The sequence below is a fragment of the Hakea prostrata genome, chromosome 4 (genome assembly GCF_041222555.1).
Source record: "Hakea prostrata isolate BN-2017 chromosome 4, UWA_Hpros_2, whole genome shotgun sequence".
Classification (NCBI taxonomy): domain Eukaryota; kingdom Viridiplantae; phylum Streptophyta; class Magnoliopsida; order Proteales; family Proteaceae; genus Hakea; species Hakea prostrata.
The window spans coordinates 1,785,822-1,810,990 of record NC_142603.1 but is presented as its reverse complement, the minus strand read 5'-3'; the positions used below and the strand labels follow the sequence as shown (position 1 = coordinate 1,810,990).

Sequence of the window (25,169 nt, the reverse complement as noted above, 5' to 3'; positions counted from 1 at the left end):
GCTCTAGGAGAAATTTAGGATTGTATTACACATTGTGAAACAAAAAAAGACCAATTTGGGAGAAATTTTAGGAATATATAACTAGAGGTGGCTTCTTCGGTTCTAATTGAATTCTACCTGTGACCATTGGAGTATTGTAAGGGATTGCAGAAAAGTGAATTACATAAGGTTATGGAGTACCCTCACAAGATTGTTAGTTATTAATGATCAACACTTCTTGGTGAAGAGGTCACGAATTTTTAGTCTCCCTACCGATATATGAGATGTGATATATATATTTTCTATCACCGGCAGCTCATCTCATCATACACACAGAGCAATGCATTGCATGAAGGCTTGGCAATCCAAGTTGAAAACAACATTTGATTTACTTTTTAACTCCAGCAGTAGTTCTGAGCCGGTGTTGAGAGGGACAAAGACAATTACTACAATTACTGGAGCTGGATAAAGCAGGTGGTCCAGGGTAGCAGAGACGATGCAATGGAAAAGCATTCTGGAGCTTCAGAGAGGGATGAAGAAGATGAATGAATGCTGCATGCATGCATATATGAGACCGTATATCATTTATCACAGTCTTGGTATGCATGGTTGGTGACTCAATTGTTTTTGTTGGATGATTTATGTATCCCTATTACTATACCGCTCTATTTCTACTACTTGCAGAAACTCAAAAAGGCAAGTTTTCCAATTGGCGTCTCCTAGTCTTCACTCCTGGCTTCTGAGAAGTTGCCATCATCGTCACAGTAGCTTCGATCAGGTCGACTGATTTCGGTATCGGTATCGGCATCCGTAACTCTCTTTTTTATTAAATGTGGCTGTGGTATCGTATACCGACATGTGATGACCGAAACTTCAAACTGAGGTCCCATTTCACCGTAAGCTGTACAACGCAGATCCGTATTGAAATAATATACGGCAATTGATCATCTCGAGATCAATTATTGGTTTCGGATCTTGATGCACCGATCTAACGGTCAAAAGCACTTGATGTAGAGGACACGCGTCCACTGGGAAACGCACTATGATCTAATTAAGGAGGGCCTCCTCGATTGCTCAATCGTACAAGTGGGGTTCTGGGGTTGCAGGACCACCGAAGACCCTACATTTTACCCATTGCTAGACTCCTAAAGACTAAAGAGTGGTTTCCATTAGGTCCCCACTTCCTTTTGTCTTAACGACAAAGAGTCCGGATTCTTTACCCGTCATGATAAAGGTCTCTGTTCTCTCATGCTTCTCCACCACATATCAGGATGAACGTCTACCTCTAAGTGCAAGCAAAATAAATCATCTCTAAGGTCCTCATTGGGCCTAACGTGAACCCCTTCCTAATATGAATTGTGAAATGGGAAAAAATAATGTGTTTTCGTAACGATTTTGAACCACATAATAAGGGTAGGGCTATATATATATATATATATATATATATATATATATATATATATATATATATATATATATATATATATATGTATTCTTTTTTTAAATCTGACGTAAAAATCTCAATGAACGTTTACCACTTTACCCAAAAAAAATTGAGTGGGCCCCACCTCTTATGTAGTTCGAAACTGTAAGTGACACATTAATGCACTTACATTAATGTTCTATCTCAACGGAGAGCTGATCCGGACTCCCAAATGTGCAGTGGAAAAACATGAAATAAGTGCAAAACTCTACCCAATGGAAGCCACAGAGATTTCTTTGTATTGTATTTCTTCCTACTTAATTGTCACGTTAATATGTTAATGAATGATCAAGATTTCAATATGTTCCGAGTTTTCTGATATTAAATTTTGAAATGCAGTTTTATGTAGGAAAATTGCTCGTGGCATCTTCCATATCTACTCGGTGACTACTCTGATGTTGTTGTTGCTGTAATTTTTTGGGGGTTCCTTGCATCAGTAGTATTTGCTATCACCAGTTTGTGATAAGTTGTTTAGAATAGCCAAACAAAGGAGTGAGATATTTGTTAGAGGGTTTGTGATCAAGAATGAGCAGATAAGGGACTTGCTTGCCACATTACCATCTTAGAATAGTAAGTCCTACAATAAATTGTAAGGTGTCCTGTATCTATTGAATATGCCTTCAGCTATTAAGAAATTTGCTTAACCTATGCTAAGAAAGCGTCGCCGAAAATGTATTTTCACGATTGTAATACAATAACGTAACCTTACCCTCAAAACGTCGCAGAATATATTTTTTGCGACACTTTCTTAATGAACATCGGCAAAAAAAATTCTATGAAAAGCATGGCCTATTATATATGTACTTTCCGCAACACTTAGCTAAAGGCGTCATAAAGAATATAGAGTCATGAAGGGGGGAGGGGACGACAACAACAGCCAGTTTGGCATCTTAAATTTTCTCCTTTTTTTTTTTTTTTTATCCATGGCATGAAACAGGTATCAATAAAGAAAAAAAAATTTCCACCGACAACCGATAGACTTGAAGAGTTGAAGCTGTTTGAATGCATTAGGAAAAAGGAAAAATAAGTTTTTATGGGCCTAGGCCCATTCTATGGATCATTGACCTGTAAGATGCAAAACTAAGTCATCAATTCAATTGTGAGTGCTAGTGGAATAAAATGACTATTGAAGATTCAAACCAAGGATCTGACTGTGTATATGGTGTGAGAAAATCTCTGCAGTACCAGGTTGTCTCCAACACACAGACGAATGCCTTGTCTAGACGCAGAGGATCTGTACCTAGAATTTCAAGGTTTTCTACTACTCAAATTCTACCTTGTCGAGATGCAGAGGATCTCTACTACTCAATTTCTACCTTGTCGAGATGCAAAGGATCTACACAGAGGATTTCAAGGTTTTCTATTGCTCAAATTCTTAATTGTTGGTAAAATCGGTCCATAGAAAATAGTAGGTCACTGCGTCGAGATAAGCACCACTCAGTGGAGTTTTGGTTGGTATCACTATAGTCTTGATGCGTGAAACTTCTTAAGGTTAGTAAAAATACATTAAATAGCAATTAAAAGTCACATTATACTTGTAGTACACTTAAAATGACGATATTTTATCAAATTAATCAATACCTTGATCACCCTTGAGATAAAGGTATGAAAACCAAACCAAGCTTGTTTTATAGGTGTCTTTTCTCTCTCCCTCTGCCAATATTCTTGTATATGTTTCAGTGTTAAACCATACATATATGGACTGCCAGATTCTTCAATGTTATTGTCTTATTTTGTTTTGGCCAAAAAAAAAAAAATCTAAAGAGTGGAGTGGGGTTTTATCTACAAGATTAGATGACCCACCAATTGCCATTTAAGTGGTGGGGACCCTATTTTGTTTTGGCCCAAAAAAAAAAAGTGGTGGGGACCAAAAGGGTGAATCAATCAAAACAACAAAAGGTTATGGGTTTCCTATAGTTGCCACGCTAGCTAGTTGTCCCTGTCAAACAAGTGTTCTAGATTGATAAGGTCAATTTGATATAGGTATCAGCACCTATAAATTAAGAAGGGTAGGACCTACAGTAGTATTTGTGGTTCCCTATATTATTGTCAGCAAACTCCTCCCTATTACGGTCCTTGATCCGGACTCTCTTTATAAAAGGTGGAAAAATGTGAAGGGAACGTCAATGCAGAGTTGGTAGAGTTGTAAAATCCATACTTTTCAGTGAAGAGGTCATGAGTTTGATCATTGCAGACGACAAGCACCCCCGTGAGGATGTAATCAAGGTGCGCGTAAGCTAGCCCGAATGAACCTCAGCTGCCAAAAAATAAAAATAAAAATAAAAAAGAAGAAAACACCGCTAACCTAGGTAGAAGTCCCGAATTTAAACGATATTTTTTGCTCATTTTTCTTTTTTTGGATAGAGTATATAATTATTTAAACGGTAAATTCGATTCTTCATACATTATACTGTTCATCAGCCAAAAAGTGAAACGTAACCAAATAATTGTGTATATAATCAATCAATCGGATCTCCTTGGCTAGGAGATCCTCTTCTAGGAATACATGCAAAACTACAAATTTCAAATCGGTCTGCCTTCAAATTATTTTCTATTTACTTTGAACCAAAATAATTATTTTGCCGTCCATCATGTAAAATGTCTTTAATAACCATACCTTAAAATACCATTTTGCCATTATTATGTAAATTGTCTTAAATGCCCTTGTTCTGTTACTCTCTCTCAAACTTCATCTCCAACCCGTCTTCACCCTCTGCAATTACCTTTCCCTTCAAAAAAGCAAAAAGAAAACCAAAATAATAAGAAGAAGATGATGGTTGCTTAAGATTAAAAAATATCTAAAGGGGAATCACTCTTTTTGGAAAATTTTGAAGACCCTCATTTTTTTAAAGAAGGCGATTCATACTAACTCCCTAGGAAGCATTGGTCATTATCAACTGAGCTGATCCTTTATGGATTTGTTAATTGAAACACTAAATGGCTACTTTTGTAAATAGAAACCTAAAAGCAGCTAATCAAGTGATTTTTCTAATTATTTTCCAAATTCCAACTACTTACTCCTGATTCGGTGGGCTGTACCCAATATATGGGTCCTAATTGGGCTTCACCAGAAAGTTAAACACTCAATTATTTTCCAACTACTCTTGATCCGAATTGGACTGGACCCGGTATCTGATGGGACAATTATCCGTCTTTTAAAATTAAAAATTTCCCCTAGGTTTAGCAATGTTATTATCATCATAATTAAAATCGAGTATGCAATCATAAAAGTGAAAACCAAATGTTTAAAAAATATTGGGGAAGGTGGTAGTTGAACGGATATGTGAATATTTAGATCCGTTCATCTAACTTATTCACACGTCCGTTCAACTACACTTTAGCCAAAATATTAAACTGTAGTAATAAATAAAAATTAGTTTTATAGCTATGATCTTTCTTTTTCTTCCCCGTGATAGGACTCATATTTTAGCATTAAATTGCTGATATGACTCATATCTTAGCATGAACGGGCACTATAAAGATTATGCAACTACTTAGGGAAATGGTGGGCCATTTGGTCCTTCATGAATAATACTAACCTCTCACGGGCTTGCTTGAGTAGTTGTATGCTTAAACATTAAATTAGTTTATAAATTGTATTTAGAATAAGATCTGTCGGGGAGTGTTTGATTTGGTTACGTGTTTTGTGAACCGTTGCTGATAATGTTTTATTTGGCGACGATTACAAAAAACCTGTCGGGAAAACTTCCTATATGGCAAATTTTTTTTTTTTTTTAAGTGTATGTATACAATAAGGAAAAATTATACTTGTATGGTGTAAGTCTATTTTATCTACATCTTAAAACATCCTTTTAAGGAAAAAAGAATCCAAGCCTAAAGCATCGGTATATATATACAAATTATTGAAAAGCGAAATAATCAATGTGAATGAAGGCGATGGTCTGTATGTTACCCTACACAGTCCACACCTATCTACCGAAAAAGAAAACGTATGGAATGAAGTTATTGCAAGACTGAGATTTTCTTTCAGTTTTCAGATCTGTTTGAGTTGGGTAGTTTTGATTTCGCATCAAATCACTTGGATGTACTGAAACTATTAATTTTATCAGTTTCACATTCTCTAGTATTGAGTGGTTGAACTATGGACCCTACTCCCAGATTTACCATGCAATCATCCATGGATCTAAGGGTCATCGATCAGAACTTATCTCTAGCAATGAATCGAAGATATAATTAGTTCTCTTTTTTGGGTTGTCGTTGGGCATTTATTTCTCTCAACTGTCTGGATTTGAGTTGCAAGTTAGGATGTTTCTTTCAGGTCCATTGTTTTAAGACATGCAGCTGCAGGCCTTCCCCAGTTCCTTCCTTCCTTCCTGCTTATTAATACGGCTTCCTGCAGAGAAGAGAGAAAGATAGAAAACCCAGTTAACTAATTAAAGAGAAGCAGGCTAGCAGCTTGTGTGTGAGAGCAGATATATGCATGATGGCACCATTGGTGGCTTTGCAAGAAGATTTGAATGAGCTTAGAACAACTTTCACCAGTGGGGAGACGAAAACTTTGGGGTGGAGAAAGGCACAACTGCGAGCTCTCCAGAGGCTTCTCACCGAGCAGGAAAACCAAATCTTTGCAGTTCTCCACAAGGATCTTGGCAAGCATCACCAGGAGGCCTACAGAGATGAGGTTAGTACTTAGTAGCATAAATATATATAATAAATAATATATATATATATAAAAATATATATATAATATATATATATATATATATATATATATATATATATATATATATATATATATATATATATATATATATATATATGGTTTTTCCTTTTTCTTTTTCTCATTGTTTAGATCAAATTCCAAGGCAAGAAATTAAGGAGGTTTGAAACAAAGAATTAACTCTGGATAGATTAGATATTAATCCTTTATTTATACTGTATCTTCGTTAAGCACTCATTCTCAAAAGAGTTAAGTATCGTTAGAACTGATTTGTATGGTTTGTCATATAAGCTAGGCAAAATATATATCACCGCCTTGCAGGTTTATTGCTTTGTTTAGTGTGTATTCTATAATTCTATAATTCTATAATTCTATAATTCTATAATTAGGCATGCTAAACACAACCAAAGGAATTTCGTGAAGATTTCAAGAATCACCTAACTTTGACTATCATCTATGATAATTAGAAGTTATTGATAAGATAAGATTTTAATTGTATGGTCACATGCTTCTGTTCTTCTTTTTTCTTTTGCTGAAAGAGAAATATTCTTTAGATTGGTTAAGTTGGTAAGATTTCATTTACTCCACTCACATTTCAAGTACAAATCCTCTACCCATTGATTGTGCTTCCTCACGACTCTACACTACGTATGTACTTACCCAAAAAGGATGGAAAAATTAAAGCGACCCACATGTGAAACATTAATTTGATAATGCCATTTACATTTTATATGAGAATGGGGTAATTACTTTTTTTTTTGTTTTTGGTAACCAATGGGGTACTTACTTACCACAACAAAAGAAATAGTTAGTAAGGGTACCTATAAAAACAAAAATATAAAATGATGATCTTTTTTGGGTAAATAAATTAATGACTTGCTCGTCATGGCAACAGCCCACATGTGAGAGCATTCAACATTCACTTGGTACTGAAGTGGATTGGAATTCGGTTTTGAATGCTAATCACCTACTCATAAAGCAGAGTGTGGTCTACCTTTAAGTACTGACAGATTAAATAGATAAGAGGTGGGACACGGTTGCTCTGTCTTAATATATGATGGAAATGTGTGAGGGGAGCATAGACTTTTGTCCTGATAGAATTCCGTGGGGTCTTGACTCCAATCTATTTTTTCAAAACTCAAAAGTGGGTCTACCTCCAAACTTGTGGTGCAAAGACATGAGGGGAACATTGATTCCTAATCTAACGGATAGAAGATCCAGTCTTCACTTAGGCTTTCATTTCTTGTAATGTTAGGTTGCGCAATTAAGGTGTTACCCATGAATCTATATATATATCAATTAGAGTTCAACATGAACGTTAAGTCAAGCGAAATGATGGTTGTTGATGAAGGAATGACTTAAAGGGCCTGTTTGGTTACTTGAGTCTGTAGATTTCAAAAATTTAGAGATTTCAAATCTACAGATTTCAAATCTCTAGAGTCATGGTTCGTAAAATTAATTGTTTGGTTAGTTTGAATTTTTGGAATGAAATTTCTAGATTTATCCTAAAAAAATATTTATTGAATTATGGTTCAAATCTTTAACGCTTTGATAGTATGGGTGAAATCTTTGGACCTCATACCCATAAATCTACAGATTCACGTTTTTATTGTAAAAATGTGAATCTCTAGATTTCATGAATTTAGAGATTCACACAACCAAACAGGTAAAAATCTCCCATTTGTGAATCCAGAGATTTCAAATCTCTAGATTCGTGTAACCAAACAATGCCCTAAAGGAAATCTCAGTCTATCATGAAATTCTCACTCATTTTGCTTCCATTATAAAAGTTTTGGAATCTTTTTATCAGATTCAATATTAATCTTCTTTCCCTCACACCCTTTTCTGTAGATTGGAATTCTTCTAAAATCTTTGAACTATACGTTGAGCCATGTAAAGAAATGGATGGCACCCAAAAAGGTCAGTTGGTTTTAATTTGTCAATCAAAATTTCATTTTATTGGTGATTGTCCATCACTTCTTCCTTCCTGTGACTTCAAATTTTGATGGGGAACTAAAGTAAGATACAAAGATTATATTGTGGAGGGAAAACAACCCTATCAGGCTAACCTCTCCTTGCTTGGATCTAAGCAATAGGATTTGGTTATGTCAAAACAGATTTGAAGCTTACAAGATTTGCTACTTCTTGCTTTTCTGGGGGAATGTTAAGGGATTTGTATCACATCCCCTGTCAACAAGCATATAGCTTCCCTTATAGTTGAGAGTCCCTTCCCCTAACCTCTTGACTTCTTGAGATGAAACATTCAAAGTTGCCATATTTTTCAGATGAAACCTTTCCTGTCATACACTTCAAAATTTTGCTGGATTGGATTGGTCGTTGGAAGAGTATTTACTTCGTTTGTAAGATATTAGAGTAATTACATGTTTTCTTGTATTATACATTATATTCTTGTATAGCTACTGTATAGCTCTTGTATTCTTGTATTGTTGATATAAATTCAAGTGTTTTAACGCACAATGAGTTCACACTGTTCACTGCATTTTCTTTCTCATAATATGGTATCAGAGACAAATTCCATTGGGTTTCTTTCCAGCAAAAGCTCAATTGCTCCCTGAGCCTCTTGGTCTTGTTCTCATAATCTCAGCTTGGAATTTCCCTCTTGGTAAGTTGCTCTGGTTTTTCAGTCTCAAAGAGAGAGAGAGAGACAGATAGAAAAGCTTGTTATAACTGATTCTAATTAAGTTGTTTCTTGGGCAGCATTGGCACTGGAACCATTGATAGGGGCCATATCTGCAGGTTGTGTAGCTGTCATAAAGCCTTCAGAGCATGCTCCTGCAACTTCTTCTTTTCTAAACACAACAATCCCAAGATACATGGACAATAAAGCCATCAAAGTCATCGAGGGAGGAGTACAAATCAGTGAGCAACTCTTACAAGAGAAATGGGACAAGATATTCTTCACAGGTATATAAATACACAAGGGCAAGTAGCATTAAGCCTTTTTTGTTGATCTGCTACTAATTAATACCATAAAAATGGAAAACACAGGAAGTAAACAGGTTGGACAGATAATCATGTCTGAAGCTGCAAAGCATCTCACACCAGTTACACTAGAGTTGGGTGGAAAATGCCCAGCTGTCCTTGATTCAAAACTGAGCTCGTCAGAGAGAGAGGTTTACTGTTCTATTAAGTTCTGTTAAAGTTCACATTATTATTATGTTTTTGTTTGATTATCTACTATCTGCAACAAACTTATTTTTATAACTAATTGTCTCTCCTTTCTGTTTTTGTTTAAGATGGCAATCAGAAGAATGGGATCAGCAAAGTGGGGATGCTGTATTGGTCAAGCTTGCTTGGACATAGATTATGTACTTGTGGAAGAGAAGTTGGCTTCAACTCTGGTATTCCAATAGCCTCACTCTTCTGCTGATTGCATTTTTGTTATTTGATTTCACAATTTGAATTCTCCTTGTCAATCACTTTGGTTTATTTTTCCTCAGATTGATTCATTTAAGAGGTATATCAATGTGCTTTATGGTGAAAACCCAGCAGAATCAAAGACTGCCGCAAAGATTGTCAACAAGCACCATTTTAAGAGATTGCGCAGTCTTCTTGAAGAACCAGGAGTATCAGCTTCAGTTGTTCATGGTGGTTCAGTAGATGAAGATAAATTGTAATTCCATTTTCCCTTTCAGTACCAACAATTTTTAATTTGCTATGTCAAATGCTTGAACAACATCAAACATATTGACAGTTACGTGATCTGATCTCCATTCTAGGTTTATTGAGCCAACAATCTTGCTGGATCCACCATTATCATCTGACATCATGACCTCAGAAATTTTTGGCCCATTGCTTCCAATAGTCACAGTATGGAATCCTCTTCCTTAATTTTTTGAATTTGGAATATGCAATAACAATGACTGAAGAATGTCTTAATCACATAATTTCTACTTTGCAGTTGAAGAATATTCAGGACAGCATTGAGTTTATAAGTTCAAGGCCAAAGCCCCTTGCAATCTATGCTTTCACCAAGGATGAAGCTTTTAAGAAGAGGATTCTATCAGAAACATCATCTGGAAGTGTGACGTTTAATGATGTCCTGATTCAAGTAATTGTTGGAATTCATTTTTTTCTTCTTCTTTTCTTCCTTGTTAGTGCTACTTCTTATTCATTTTAGAGGTTCATGAAACTTAATGAATGGAGTTGTTCTACTTGCAGTACTTGGCTGATGCATTACCTTTTGGTGGTGTTGGTGAAAGTGGCTTTGGAAGCTACCATGGGAAGTTTTCTTTTGATACATTTAGCCATGAAAAGGTTGTTCTTGGCAGAACTTTCTTTTTGGAACCTGGAGCTCGATATCCTCCATGGAATGATTTCAAGCTAAAATTTCTCAGATTGCTTTATCATTTAGATTACTTTGGATTGGTTCTCTTGTATTTGGGGTTGAAAACATGATGACGTGGTCATTCCACCCAGTCATAATGTATTAGAGGTCGTGTTTCTGCAATTAATAGTAACCAAATGCTGTAACAAATAAAGGTGATGAACAGCTTGAATGATCTCAGCAACAATAAAAGGTAATGGATAGTTTGTTATTCAAATATTTCAAATGCCACTTATCCCGTCTATTATGTTAATTTTTTCAATTAAATTGTCTCTTTGCCTTTAAATATTTTAAAAAAAACCTCAATCAGATATTTTAGTGAAAATCTCAAATTACCTTGAATTACAATACCCTAAAATTATTCTCAAATAATTTAATTATTAAAATCCCAAAATACCCTTTTGTTATTTATGTCTTCTTTTCATTAAAAAAGACCTGACTCCTCATTTTTTTTTTTTTTTGGATAAGATTTCCGGTTTAGATTTTCTGCTATGATTTGAATCTAAATGAATCTAAGGATTTTCACAACCAAATGGGTAAAAGTTTTGCATTCATGATTCCAAAGATTTGAAATCTCTAGATTCATGTAACCAAATAGGCCCTAATGTAGCTAATTCGGTATTTTCTACTTCCTTTTATTCAAGGAATACGTCTAGATTTATAAAGGAAATCAGGGGTATTTTAGATTGATTTTCACAAAAATATATTCTTAGGTAAGGGCAATTTAGGGTTTTAAAAAAAATTAATAGAAGAGAGTGATTTGATACCTTTGCCATACAAAAAGAGAAACAAGTTACCGAGTTTTTTACATGTAAGTCCTCTTAGTAGACGATAAATTAGTGCAATGTATTATATATGAACTCCAACCAGACTAACGTAGTTAATCCCTATTAAATATATACTAATTTTAACCTTTGAGAGACCAAAATACCCCTCATGTTATTTAATTCATTGTTTTATGATTGAAATGCCCTTTAGCTATTTATATTTAACCGCAGCTAACGGCATTAGTATGGTTGGAATTCACACGTAATATATTGCGGTAAGAGGACTCAACATTAATTTATGGTCCACTAAATGGACCCACACGTAAAATACTTTGAGTTATATTATCCAACTAAGAAGGGGGTGTAATTGCCATTTGCTCATTAAGTAAGACATACAAATAGTTAGACAGATACGGTCGGACCAGATTCCGGCCAAACCAGGTTGGGACGATTATATACGGGAGTTAGGGTCAGGTGGTTTTTAAATTGATTATTACCGATTCCTTTTCCTTTTGTTCTTGTACATCCAGATCCAGCCAGCCATTTCGTATCTGCGTTATCGCTTATGGCAACGTTCTTTGGTACGGCACCCATCGTTCTGGAATGTGGTTTCTCTCGTCTTCAACTTCACGGGGTACCACTACTGGTTTCTTCTTTTTCTTTGTTTCCCTTCTGAAAAATTTTCCTGTTATGTTTTAATCCAAGTTTTAAGGCTCTACACTTAATCTTTCATCAAAAACTAACTTTGTTGTTGTTCGTTGCACTTGAATTTGTTTATTCGGAAGAGATATCTTACTATCTGGATCTTAGTTGATTCTGTTCTTTTTTTTTTTCTTTTTTTTTTTCTTTTTTTTTGGGTACTCCCTCTTTAATCAACTTCCAGAAATCATGTTTCCAACGATGGAACACTGGGACCGTGGGTATGGAAAAGAGGAGAGGATACATATCGACGATTCCAAAGCTTTGGATAAAGAGGTAATCAGGATTGATCCTTTGCGACATTGTTCAGATTGTAGAGATAAAACTGTCCATCTCATGGTGTTTAGCCTTCTAAGCGCTGTATTCTGTTGTTTTAGAGTTCAAATCTATTATTGCGAGTTTCTTTAGAGCCTTTAGCTCAATCATCATTTTTAAGCAAAATTTGATCAAATTGTTTCTTTTTTATGTATGATTTGCAAAATGCATGAAATGACTGGAACGAGCTATTGGAAAATTTTTCCAAAGTTATTCAATGTATTAATTTTCTTGTATTTGATGGATTGAACTGTTGATAGTGAAATGATAATGTCTCGATTTAATAAACAGGGGAACTTTGATATTTGCAGTCCATCAAGATGCTGAACAATCATTCAAAAAGACTGTTGAAGTGGATAGGCTTATAGATATGCTAAGGGATGCAAATGCAAATGATGTAAGTAGATCATTTTAATTAATTTGTTTATTGTGTGTATATTCGATGTTTCTACCTCTATTTGTAGGTAACAGATCAATCATATCTTTAGTATTTGAAGCATCAATACCAGTGCTGTTGTTGGCTATCAATACCTGCTTATTTAGTAAACAGCAGATGCAGACACAGGAATTTTCTCTTCTTCCCCCAGGATTTTTTGGGTCGGTGGTGGTGGTTGGGGGTGGGGTTGGGGTTCGAACTAATAACCTAAGTAGACGTGTATGAGAAATTTGTAAATATGTGGGCTTGTATTGTCTAGACAAGGTTTACTTCTGGCATTCAACATGAAAGAGGTAGCGGCTCAACCATGTACGATAGGCTACACTTCTTCGTTCTGCGCACAAACTGTTATTTAATGGACTACTAATGTCATGACGTATTCATGTTATCTCGAAGCTGCATAAGTGTGTATAAAAGTACAAACCATTTGACTAAAGAGTTCTGTTCTTTTAGGGTTGATGTTGTGTTGGTAATGGCCACTTAGCAGCGTGGAGAAAAATTCTAGGTATATGAAACTTTTGACACTTAAGCCTTCTGGGCAGAATGTAAGTGATGGGTAAGATGAAAGTGGAGGATAGAAAAACCAATGTGTTGTTGGATCCTCCATAGAATATCTCTACCATAAACCTACTTCATCAGAATGTTGTATCCACCTGTCAGGTTCTCTGTCCCCCGCCCAAAAAAAAAAAAAAAAAAAAAAAAAAAAAAACTCATTAAATCATTATTGTGTACTATGTGAGATTGACAACCATTTAGGTTGGTAGCTGAAGGGCATTTGTTTTGGCAACATATCTTTTTGAAGGATGGATCTGATGAGTGCCTCCCCCCCCTGTAAGTTGCCCAAAATATGTTCACATCCTGCACAAGTTATAATTAGTTTCCTTGTGTTGTTTTTGGGTCCATATTTCTGATGCTAATGAATGCACAACCGCTAGAAGAGCTATGTAGAAATTAGTAATTGGCACTTGCCTTATTGGGCTTTTGAAAGTGACATTTGCTTGTAATGAACTAATTCTAATCTCTTTTTTCACACAGCTTCAGAAGCTTGTAGTTGAAAATGTCCTTGCATTCAACGAGAGTTTCTGGATAAGGCTTGCAGCTAGAGCCGAGACATGCAAATCTGAGGATGATAAAGCATGGTTTTGACTTGGTTTGATTTTGAGTCTCTAATTCAAAAATACTTTGATATTGGCCCATTTTAGTTCTTGATTTTTGTGAAGACTTTCTTTTAATCTTAGGAGTTAGGAGTTGCAATTCTATGTATGCAGAAAGATTATGAAGAATTGGCATCATCGATAATGAGCTTGGTGGATCGTCTTGTCCATAAAACAAATGTAAACTTCTTTGACATTGTCTGTGAAAGTTTTTAAACTGTATTTCTTGATAACCTTTCACTAAAAAAAATACTTTATTTGCATCTCTGGTCTTCTGCTTATTTTGGGTATAGGAAAAAATAGAATCAGCAACTGATGTCCTAAAGGAAATTTTGAAACCTGTTGTCAATGAAGAGGAAGAGATATCATGGCCTCCAAAAGATCCTGCGGCTCTCTCTCAGATGGAGAAAGTAAGTCAACATTTACCTCTGAATGAAAAATTAGCAAATATGTAAATTTTGAGTTCTTGTCTTTCTAAGTTCTCACAGCGCATCACATAGCTTAATTGTCACTTATTTCATGATTCAAAGAAGTGCCCTGGTGATTTCTTTTAAGATAGAAGGAAAGACACTGCTATGGAACCCCTAGGATAGAGAAGAAAGAGAATTATAACTCTATGTGGCTAAAATGTAGTTTTTTGAGGCCTCATTAATGCAGATGGGCAATCTTAACTGCATCATATGCTGTTTAAGATATGGTACTAGTGAAAATTTTGCATGAATAGCATTGTGTGCTTATTATATTCCTGAAGAGCTATACTATTGTAGCTTATGACTCAAAGGTATTTTTCTTTATTGTCCTTCAGGAGTTGATTCAAAGGGAACAAGAAGGACAGCTAGATGAAGGGTTTCTTTCGGAAGTTAATGCACAATTACGGCAAGTATGTCTTGTCTCCCCCTCACCCTCATTCTCTATTTTTATAGATTTCTTTTAGTTAGGGCTGTCTGGTGTTGCTGGAAGATTGGAGTCCTTTATATCAAATAATTCAAATTGGGCTTCAAAGTCCCATTGACCTAGGGGATCAAATTGCACCCTTGCATTACCTATGCTACTTAAATCAGAAGACCTTATTGGTAGGCGGGATGATCAACCAATGTTATCTTCAAAGTGTAATCACAGTATGGGAGTCTCCCTGCATGATGTGTGCATAAAGCGATTAGAGCTTAGGTTTATGGTTATGTCTTCTATATGTATCGCTTAATTGTAATTTGTAATTAAACGTAGATTCTTAGTAGGTTTCCTACGATAGACTTATTGTGTTTCTTTTGAGTTCTAGTTCTATACCTCTGATGCAGCCCCAATTAAATGAGGGCCACTTCTTCCAAAATCTTTTAAGAGAACCAACCATATGGCACCAAGAAAGTTTTTCTTGTAGTTTTGGTTTTGGGATATGGAGGTCTTTGTGATATGGGCTGTGATGGGATAATTTTGCTAGCAAGGATGGATGTGGTTATTGGCCTCTGAATTCGTTAGTTGGATCTGTATCAAGGTGATGTGTGTTTATTTTGGAAAGATTTAGAATGGTGGAATGGGGCATGCTCTTGAGATATGACATGAAAAGTTATGGGAATGTGGCAAAACTTGAAGGGGAATGTAGGTAAATAATACAAAGATATGATCCCCCCAAGTTTGGTTGGGTTTGGATGCCTAAATTGGAGTTGTTGTTTTAGGGGTTTTAGGGGAGTATAGAAATTTAAGAAAACACTTAAATCTTAAAATTAGATGTCGGAATTGAAATTGGGATCTAAGCTCACTAGGGTTGGGGGGATGAGGTTCCCAAAGTTTGGGATAGTTTTAATGTTCAGATTGGCATAGATATGACCTTGAATTTTGGGTGCCTTGGGATGATGTAACCCAGGGTTAGGGTTGGATATCCAGGATCTTCTAGTGAGGTTGCATCAGCTATTTAGGGCTATTAGAGGTTTGGCTTGGGTTTTAAAGGGCCTAAAAGGTTGCTGAAACTTGAATTTCAAATCCTAGTTGAACTGGGATTCAACTGGGGTTAGGGTTTGGGGAATTGGGCTTTTGTTCTGCAGTCTAGAAGTGGTAGTGCCTCTAATCTGCAGGTTTGAACTGATTTAGGGAAAGAGGGGTTAAGGTGTGAAGGAATTATGGATGTTGAGATCATTTTAATATTGAATTTTTCACTCTATATCCTGTTTATGTTATTAGTAATTCCTGAATTCCAGTTGAATGCACCAAAGCTTCTTGCTTCATTGTCATTAGAGATGCCCTCTGATAATATTTCTTAATCCTCTCATTGATTTTGGACACTCATTTGTAGGCAAAAGGGGATGAAGATAAGCCTGGATTGGAGGCTATGTTGCAAAAAGTCTTGCAGCTGTATGCTTCCAGAGTTCTCTCTAAACGTAGCTTTGCAAAGAAAGGTACTTGAGCTAACGTTACTTAGCTTGAATGGAGTCAATATTTTTTAGGGAGCTTAAGTAAGTTAAGTTTTCCTTGGTCAGAAAGCCTGTCTAGAATAGAAATGGGTCAGAAGTTGTACAAGGCAAGTGTGAAATTGTGAGTTGTGACAAAGAACTATGTCATGGGATCATGAGGTTTCTGTATATAAAGTGGCCAACAGTTACATTTTTCGCTTTCTCAATTGTTCAGCCTTGGGCCAACTATTTAGGGAGGTGGTGCTTGCTAATATGATGAATTAGTGTTGTGATTATGTGAATGGCTTAATGTTTGTTCTATTTAGGTTAATTGAATTTGTCACAAGTAATTTATGTCTATTCAGACTGGTAAGATCTGAAGTGCCAAGTGGATAAAGCATTCATTTTCAAGTTTTGGGACATTGTAAGGTATTGGTTTTGAATTATGTGGGAAAGAATGTGCATGGTTACTGACAATTTAGTTCGTGAAGCTGATTATTGCAAGATCATCATACCTTGAGTGTCTTTCTTAGTTTATGAGGGTCCCTGTGCTTGAGGCTTCTGGTACTTCAGGGTGTGGGAGGGCAAATATACATAGTTTTGGTCCCAGCTTCATAGGATAGGATATTTCCAAGTTTTAAATCTGCAATCAACAGGTTGCAATACTGCAACTTAACCATTATGTCAAAGCTTGCCCAATAGCATGTTTTTCAGGCCACTAAATTAGGGATGTATTACTTCAAGGCTTGGGTTCATTCCTTATAATTAATAGGTTATGATTTAAACTCCTTTTAATAAAAGGGTAGTGATGCACTGACAAGAAAGTTGAATTGGTCAGAAAAGCATGTTTCAAAGGGTGATGCATACTAATAGATCTTGACACATTATTGGGGTTACATTTTTTACGACCTCTTCCTTCTCTTGTTGAGTTTCATAAGTGGAGGAAGAAGTTGTAGGGTAGATCAAATTTGAAAAGCATTCTACTGTTTTATCACTGTCTGCTAGATCAATCATTTCCTTGGTTACTTTAGGCATTTTATTATGATTTTCCCCTTTAGCTTGATTGCTTGATTACATAGACTTGCTTGACTACCTAAGACATCAACACCTGTTTCTGGATTCTTACACTGGATGCATTTCATTCGATGTATCTGGTGCAGGGAATGGGATTTTGAAGGCTGAAGAGTTTCTTGAGAACATAATCAAAGGTATGGTAACTATGGCTTCCCAGTTATAAATGAGTCAAATTAATAATGATGATTTCCCTTGCTTTGTTTCGATTATTGAATTTCTTTTCCAGCAGTATTGGTGTTGGCATTTACGTAATACTTCCAGATCTTCATGGTTTCAGATTTTTCCTTTTTCGTGGTTTTTCCCCCTCCAACTTTCATGGAGACTTGGGTTATATCTCATTGGCTGATGTTAAACTTGGTGGAGTTTTATAAATTTTTCTCTGAACAGTAATACAGTAACACCATTTTCTTGGAGAAGACATTTTCAGGTCGTCAATATGTTTCATTTATTCATCTGTTGGGAAGCAAGTGGGGTGGAGGCTAACATGGGTTCATGCAAACATAGCCTGTCAAATGCAAGAACGGGAGGAGTTGCATGATTTATGCACATTCTTCCCACCCTGTAAAATAAATAAATCCTCTCCCATTTAAAATATATTAGCTAAAAGTTGATTTTACATTTGATATGTGGGCCCATTACTTATTTGTCTCACTTGTTTTAACAACGCGCATACACACATATATAACTGGGGTGAGTTTTGATCCATGAATTTTTAAGTTTGGGCTGTTTGAATCTCAGTTTACTGCTACCTGCCGCTGTGGTATTCCTTTTTGTGCATCAGATATTCACTATTATTTTGGCCAAAAAAAAGATATACTATCATTGCTATCATCTATGGTGTATTTCTTCCTGCTCTGTATGCATATTAAGTAGGGATCCTACAAGACATAATCTGCCAGGTTACCAAAGATTATTATTTTCCAACTGCAGCACCTGAGGATGAATGGAATAGACTGCTGATCAATGGCCTGACTGTTGGAAAAGGAGAAGTTCCGCCAGATGAATTATATGGTGTCATTAATAAACGGATTGAACGTACTTTAATTAGAACGGTAAGACATATCATGGGTCTCAATTGGAAATTAGTTTCAAATGCTTCTCCATTCTTGATGTTTCTTCTTATGTTGCTGCAGGAGGGTGGTTCATACCAGCAACGTGTTCTAACTGAGTATCTCAAGGGCATCCAGTCGAGGACACGGGAGATTGTCCAAGTACCTCAGGGCAAGCCAATGTGATCAAAATTGTGAACTTAACAGAAGTTGGGTATTGTCTAGTCTTTGTGAATGTAACAAATGCAGAGATGAGTAGTTTTCCACCGGAAGTCCGGAAGATGAATAGAGGAGCCACGGCATCCATTGGCCTGGAAATTTGAACTGAAAGAAGATATCATGCACTGCTACCACGGATCCAAATTGAGGCAATTCATGGAGCTATCATGCCTGGTGCCTTATTATAGAATCTATTCAATGTTCTGTATCATACCTGGTGCCTTATTATAGAATCCATTCAATATTCTCTATGCTTACATACAATGTCTAGCTGGAGCTGATCATTATGGATTTATAATCAAATCCTGAGATAACTGATATTGATGGGCATTTTCAGTGTTTTTTTTTTTTTGGGGGGGGGGGGGGGGGGGTAAATGACATTTTTCAGATTTAGAGCTCTGGTATTAATATTCATGCTTCAATATCTACGGCGGTTTTGATTCTGGTTGGTCCAGACATTCTATGGGTAAAACCCTGGATATCAATAACATATTGATTCTAGGGCTAATGCCACACCAATTCAAGCGCCGTCTGAACTGAATAGGAATTGAACTGGACTGACCAGTCATGACTAGTTGGTGTTCTAAATCTTCAAGCCTTTCTTGCCCCAGAAGAGCAATCAAGATCGAAATCGATACTAAAACCCTAGGATCAGCCCCATAATTTGAAGCGTAATGATCTGGACCCAACAAAAGTGGGACTTATTGTCGAATTCAGGTTCGATCATGGTTAATTTTGTTCCCCGACCAAATCCAATTCAACCCATGGATAAAACGCTGATCCAAAAGGCATACACGCATCAGACAAATCTCAGATCTACTGTGCTTGTATGCATTTCTCTATAACGTCTTTCAATAGATCACAACCGTTCAAATGACAATCAAGAAAGCTTGAAACCGAAGCATCACGTAAAAACGTGGTTGGGAAGATCATTAACGTTGAAATAACAGACAACAACGCTTAAGAGTTAACATAAAATTCTCGCCAACAAAAAAATAAATTCGATTCGAGTAAGCGCAGAGAGAGAGAGAGAGAAGAATCAACTCAGAAGGTTTTCGGCTTCCCTTATTTTGCATTTTTGATCCCCTCTTCTTCGCTCTCTCTAGATTCACTCCCTTCTAAAAGCACAGTCACTGATAGCCAGATCTGCGGAGGGACCTCTTGTGTTTTTCTGTAATCAGTACTCTCCGATCTGCTATCTTGTCATCCGTCCCTCTAATGCTTTAATTTTGGGCGATTGGGGGGCGGTGACGATTTCAGCTTGATCTGGACTTCTTCTCAAATCTGAGGTAAAATTTTCTCACTGCCCGTTTCATGATCTCTCTCATGTTGTCAACAAAGTTTATTCCTATAGATCTATATCTGGCATTTGGATCGTAGCCCTAAATTGATTGCACAAGACTGTGTTGACGGATATTTTGAACACCTCTCAATATATTCAAGGATTGGTGGGAGTTCTAGTTTTTCCCGTGTGACACTGAAATCTGGCTTTCTCTTGCTCTTCGCAGCGTTTTGAGACTTGAGTTGGGACGATGCTGACCAAATTCGAAACCAAGAGTAATCGAGTGAAGGGCCTAAGTTTTCATACTAAGAGACCATGGATTCTCGCAAGTCTTCACAGTGGTGTGATCCAGCTTTGGGATCACAGGATGGGTACTCTTATTGACAGATTTGATGAGCATGATGGGCCCGTTCGTGGTGTTCATTTCCATAATTCGCAGCCGTTGTTCGTCTCCGGAGGTATGGAACTTTGCTACTGCTTGTCCTCTTCGGTACTTTGGTCTTGTTTCTAATCAATGTCAGTATAAAGCTGTTCCTCTTGGATATCCCATTTTGTTTTATAAGTCGATTCATTTCGTTCGCAAATCAGTTGCTTTTCTACTTACTCTCTGTCTCATAGGATCTGATACTCTAGTTAGTGTTTTGTTGCGCAATACAACGATCCTGTCAATGGATGTGTTTTCTCAATCTTAGTCATTGTGTTGGTCAAATGTTTTCTCTGGCACTCTTTCAGCTGGTAACTTGTGTATCGGTGATGACTTAACAAGCTGACCGTGTAACAGTAAATTGTACTTATTGTAGGTATCTGGTTGTGGATTCTGGTAGTTGATGCTAATACTCACTGTAGTGACTGCTTTTGTTGGTTATACTTTTCATGTCCTGTATATTCACTTTAGGTGCACATTTTCTTGCTTTATGAATAACGGTGGTGATTGCAGGAGATGATTACAAGATCAAAGTATGGAATTACAAGTTGCACAGATGTCTGTTTACTCTTCTCGGGCATTTGGATTACATTCGTACTGTACAATTTCACAATGAGGCCCCGTGGATAGTTAGTTCAAGTGATGATCAGACTATCAGAATATGGAACTGGCAATCTCGTACTTGTATTTCTGTTTTAACTGGACACAATCATTACGTCATGTGTGCCATCTTCCATCCTAAAGAAGACCTTGTTGTCTCTGCCTCCTTGGATCAAACAGTTCGTGTTTGGGATATTGGTGCTTTGAGGAAGAAGACCGTGTCCCCTGCGGATGACATCCTACGGCTGAGTCAAATGAACTCCGATTTGTTTGGCGGTGTTGACGTTGTGGTTAAGTATGTCTTGGAAGGCCATGATCGGGGAGTCAACTGGGTATCATTCCACCCCACCCTGCCTCTAATTGTGTCTGGAGCAGATGATCGCCAAGTGAAACTTTGGCGTATGAATGGTAATGATTTGAAAATCTATTGTTTCTGTTTCTCTTGAGCTTCCAGTTTTCCCATTTGTTTCTATCTTTTGTTCTTGTCATTTGAAACTTTTTGAGATCGTGCCATTTAGCCGGGCTGCTTATTGTCTTCAGATACAAAAGCTTGGGAAGTGGACACTCTGAGAGGACACATGAATAATGTTTCATGTGTGATGTTTCATTCTAAACAAGACATTATTGTTTCCAATTCTGAGGACAAAAGTATTCGTGTGTGGGATGTAACGAAGCGGACTGGTGTTCAGACATTCCGAAGGGAGCATGACCGCTTTTGGATTCTGGCTGTTCATCCAGAAATGAACCTTCTGGCAGCTGGCCATGATAATGGTATGATAGTTTTTAAGTTGGAACGAGAAAGACCTGCTTTTTCTGTGAGTGGTGATTCTCTGTACTATGTCAAAGACCGTTTCCTTCGTTATTATGAGTTTTCAACTCAGAAGGATGCTCAAGTGATCCCAATTCGACGCCCTGGTTCCACCAGCCTGAATCAAGGACCTAGGACAATGTCTTATAGTCCTACAGAAAATGCCATCTTGCTCTGCTCAGATGTTGATGGAGGTACCTATGAGCTTTATGTTGTACCCAAAGAAACTGTTGGAAGGGGTGATACTGGACAAGATGCAAGAAGAGGAACTGGGGGGTCAGCTGTTTTTGTGGCACGGAACAGGTTTGCTGTTCTTGACAAAAGCAACAATCAAGTGTTGGTGAAGAACTTGAAAAATGAAATTGTGAAAAAGAGTGCTCTTCCTGTTCCTGCTGATGCAATATTCTATGCTGGGACGGGCAATCTACTATGCCGGGCAGAGGATAGAGTAGTCATCTTTGATCTCCAACAGAGAATTATTCATGGTGAACTTCAGACCCCTTTTGTTAAATATGTTGTCTGGTCAAATGACATGGAGAGTGTTGCATTATTAAGCAAACATGCTATCGTTATTGCAAGTAAGAAGCTTGTTCACCGTTGCACTCTTCATGAGACAATTCGTGTGAAAGGTGGAGCTTGGGATGACAATGGTGTCTTTATATATACAACACTGAACCATGTCAAGTATTGCCTTCCTAATGGTGACAGTGGGATTATTAGGACCCTTGATGTACCCATATACATCGTAAAGGTTTCTGGCAATACTATCTATTGCTTGGATCGTGATGGGAAGAATCGCACCATAACTATAGATGCAACTGAGTATGCTTTTAAGCTCTCACTCTTAAAGAAAAGATATGATCAAGTTATGAGTATGATTAGGAACTCACAGCTGTGTGGGCAGGCTATGATTGCATACCTGCAACAGAAAGGATTTCCTGAAGTTGCCCTCCATTTTGTGAAGGATGAGAGGACACGGTTCAATCTGGCATTGGAAAGTGGAAACATCCAGATTGCTGTTGCTTCTGCTAAGGAAATTGATGAGAAAGATCACTGGTACAGGTTGGGGGTTGAGGCACTTCGTCAGGGTAATGCAAGCATTGTAGAATACGCTTACCAGAGAACAAAGAATTTTGAGAGACTATCCTTCTTGTATCTGGTAACAGGAAATTTGGATAAGCTGTCGAAAATGCTGAGGATTGCTGAAATCAAGAATGATGTGATGGGTCAATTCCACAATGCTCTTTATTTGGGCGATATGAGAGAGCGTGTCAAGATCTTGGAGAATGCTGGCCATTTGCCTCTCGCTTATGTTACAGCGGTTTCTCATGGTCTTCACGATGTTGCTGAGCGGCTTGCTTCTGAGCTGGGTGATAATGTTCCCACATTGCCAGAGGGGAAAGTATCATCGCTTCTGATGCCCCCATCACCTATTCTTTGTGGTGGAGATTGGCCACTGTTGAGAGTTACCAAAGGCATTTTTGAGGGTGGACTGGGCAATGAAGGTAGGGGTGCCCAAGAGGAAGATGAAGAGGCTGCTGATGCTGATTGGGGTGAGGGTTTGGATATTGTTGATGTGGAGGGCTTGCAGAATGGAGACATTGGCATAGAGGTGGACGAGGATGGGGAAGTGCATGAAGAAAATGACGAGGAAGGAGGATGGGACCTTGAGGATCTGGAACTCCCTCCTGAAGTGGATACCCAGCAAACTGCCACTGGTGCCCGTTCTATGGTGTTTGTTGCACCAACTCCTGGCATGCCGGTCAGTCAGATCTGGATGCAGAAATCATCTCTTGCTGGTGAACAAGCAGCTGCTGGAAATTTTGATACTGCCATGCGATTGCTAAGCCGGCAACTGGGCATTAAGAACTTTGCCCCATTGAAACCGATGTTTCTTGATTTACATACAGGGAGCCATAGCTACCTGCGTGCTTTTCCCTCTGCTCCTGTGAATCCTTTGGCACTTGAGAGAGGATGGAGTGAATCAGCTAGCCCCAATGTGAGGCTCCCTCCTGCCCTTGTGTACAACTTCTCACAGTTGGAAGAGAAGCTTAAGGCAGGTTACAAGGCCATGACTGGTGGGAAGTTCACAGAGGCCTTAAAGCTTTTCTTGAGTATACTTCATTCCATTCCGTTGATTGTGGTTGATTCAAGGAGAGAAGTTGACGAAGTGAAGGAGTTGATTATCATGGCAAAAGAGTATGTGCTGGGTTCGAAATTGGAACTCAAGAGGAGGGAAACTAAAGATAATCCAGTACGACAACAAGAGCTTGCAGCATACTTCACCCACTGTAACCTGCAGATGCCACACTTGAGACTAGCATTAATGAATGCCATGACTGTTTGCTACAAGGCGGGGAACCTTAGCACTGCAGCTAACTTTGCGAGGCGGCTAATAGAGACCAACCCCACCATTGATAACCAAGCAAGGACGGCAAGACAAGTTCTCCAGGCTGCAGAAAGGAACATGAAAGACGGGAGCCAACTTAACTATGATTTTAGAAATCCATTTGTGGTTTGTGGAGCGACTTACGTGCCAATCTACCGTGGTCAGAAGGACGTGCAATGTCCATATTGCACTTCTCGATTTGTGCCAGCCCAGGAAGGGCAACTCTGTACTGTATGTGATCTTGCAGTGGTTGGAGCAGATGCTTCTGGACTGCTTTGCTCTCCTTCCCAGATAAGATGATTGAGCTGCCAAGTAGAGGAGTCTTTTCAAATTTCTCGGGCAACTGGTGGCATTGGTTATGTTGGTTGTTTTGTTTTCTGTGAACAGAGTCAGGAATGTTGAAACACAGTAGTACAGTTTCACTGGTATCTTTTAGTCTTTCCCTTTTTGGTTCTTTCAATTTCAATTTTTTTTTCCTATCAATGATTATGATTTTACTGTAATAAACTTTGAGAATTTTGATTTGTTAGTTCTTTTTGGATGAGAATGGGAAATGCCTTGTTTATATTCACTATAATAGTATGGAAGTCTACTGACATGTAATGTGCTGTTTTGAAGCTGGGCAATGCACTCCTAATGTTCGGTTGGTTTGGTGGTTGTTACAGTGTGTTGTTTTACGGTGGACATTATTCACTGTATTGTTCTGTTTTCTGGTTTTGTAGAATAGTATTATATGTTGAATTAAATTCTCAAATAGGGTAGTCAATGACCAAACGGATATTAATACTGTACAGTGAAACTGAACAGATAAATCTGGCTTGATATTAACATGATTTTGTATCAGTGTGGTTTATCATTTAATTTTAGTCAAATTGGTTTTACTTCCCATTTGTGGACCCATTACTTTTGTGTCTCACTTGTTGTAACATATGTCTTGGGGAGTTTTGATCCATGAATGTATAGGTTAGGGCCGTTTGGATATTGGTTCTAGCTGCTGCTATGTTACTCTGTTTTATGCATCAGATATATACTGTCATAGCTATGGTGTCTTTCTTCCAGCTCTCTCTGTATATTAGGTAGG

The 25,169-nt window shown here is 37.5% G+C and overlaps 3 protein-coding genes across 5 annotated transcripts; all 3 read left to right on the top strand.

The window, feature by feature from the left end:
• The first annotated feature begins 5,755 nt into the window (after positions 1–5,755).
• LOC149016983 (aldehyde dehydrogenase family 3 member F1-like) lies at positions 5,756–10,727 on the top strand. 2 transcript variants are annotated; one of them, XM_089151286.1, is made up of 10 exons: positions 5,757–6,104; positions 7,995–8,063; positions 8,670–8,766; positions 8,862–9,068; positions 9,153–9,277; positions 9,401–9,505; positions 9,605–9,777; positions 9,884–9,974; positions 10,066–10,215; positions 10,326–10,727. In XM_089151286.1, the coding sequence occupies exons 1-10, from the start codon at positions 5,904–5,906 to the stop codon at positions 10,560–10,562; spliced, it is 1,455 nt and encodes a 484-aa protein (XP_089007412.1). In that variant the 5' UTR covers positions 5,757–5,903; the 3' UTR covers positions 10,563–10,727. The 2 variants fall into 2 exon arrangements, with proteins under 2 accessions (XP_089007413.1, XP_089007412.1); XM_089151287.1 differs by lacking the exon at positions 7,995–8,063 and having other exon boundaries at positions 5,756–6,104.
• Positions 10,728–11,766: 1,039 nt separating this feature from the next.
• Positions 11,767–18,909, top strand: LOC149016982 (uncharacterized). 2 transcript variants are annotated; one of them, XM_089151284.1, is made up of 11 exons: positions 11,767–11,892; positions 12,142–12,233; positions 12,564–12,669; positions 13,744–13,842; positions 13,977–14,042; positions 14,156–14,272; positions 14,668–14,742; positions 16,147–16,249; positions 17,404–17,451; positions 18,248–18,369; positions 18,451–18,909. In XM_089151284.1, the coding sequence occupies exons 1-11, from the start codon at positions 11,824–11,826 to the stop codon at positions 18,550–18,552; spliced, it is 999 nt and encodes a 332-aa protein (XP_089007410.1). In that variant the 5' UTR covers positions 11,767–11,823; the 3' UTR covers positions 18,553–18,909. The 2 variants fall into 2 exon arrangements, with proteins under 2 accessions (XP_089007410.1, XP_089007411.1); XM_089151285.1 differs by lacking the exon at positions 11,767–11,892 and having other exon boundaries at positions 12,146–12,233; positions 12,584–12,669.
• Positions 18,910–19,105: 196 nt separating this feature from the next.
• Positions 19,106–24,659, top strand: LOC149016981 (coatomer subunit alpha-1-like). The gene is made up of 4 exons (XM_089151283.1): positions 19,106–19,874; positions 20,094–20,325; positions 20,805–21,299; positions 21,432–24,659. Exons 2-4 carry the CDS (start codon positions 20,118–20,120, stop codon positions 24,386–24,388), a joined length of 3,660 nt encoding a protein of 1,219 aa, XP_089007409.1. The 5' UTR covers positions 19,106–19,874; positions 20,094–20,117; the 3' UTR covers positions 24,389–24,659.
• The last annotated feature ends 510 nt before the right edge of the window (positions 24,660–25,169 follow it).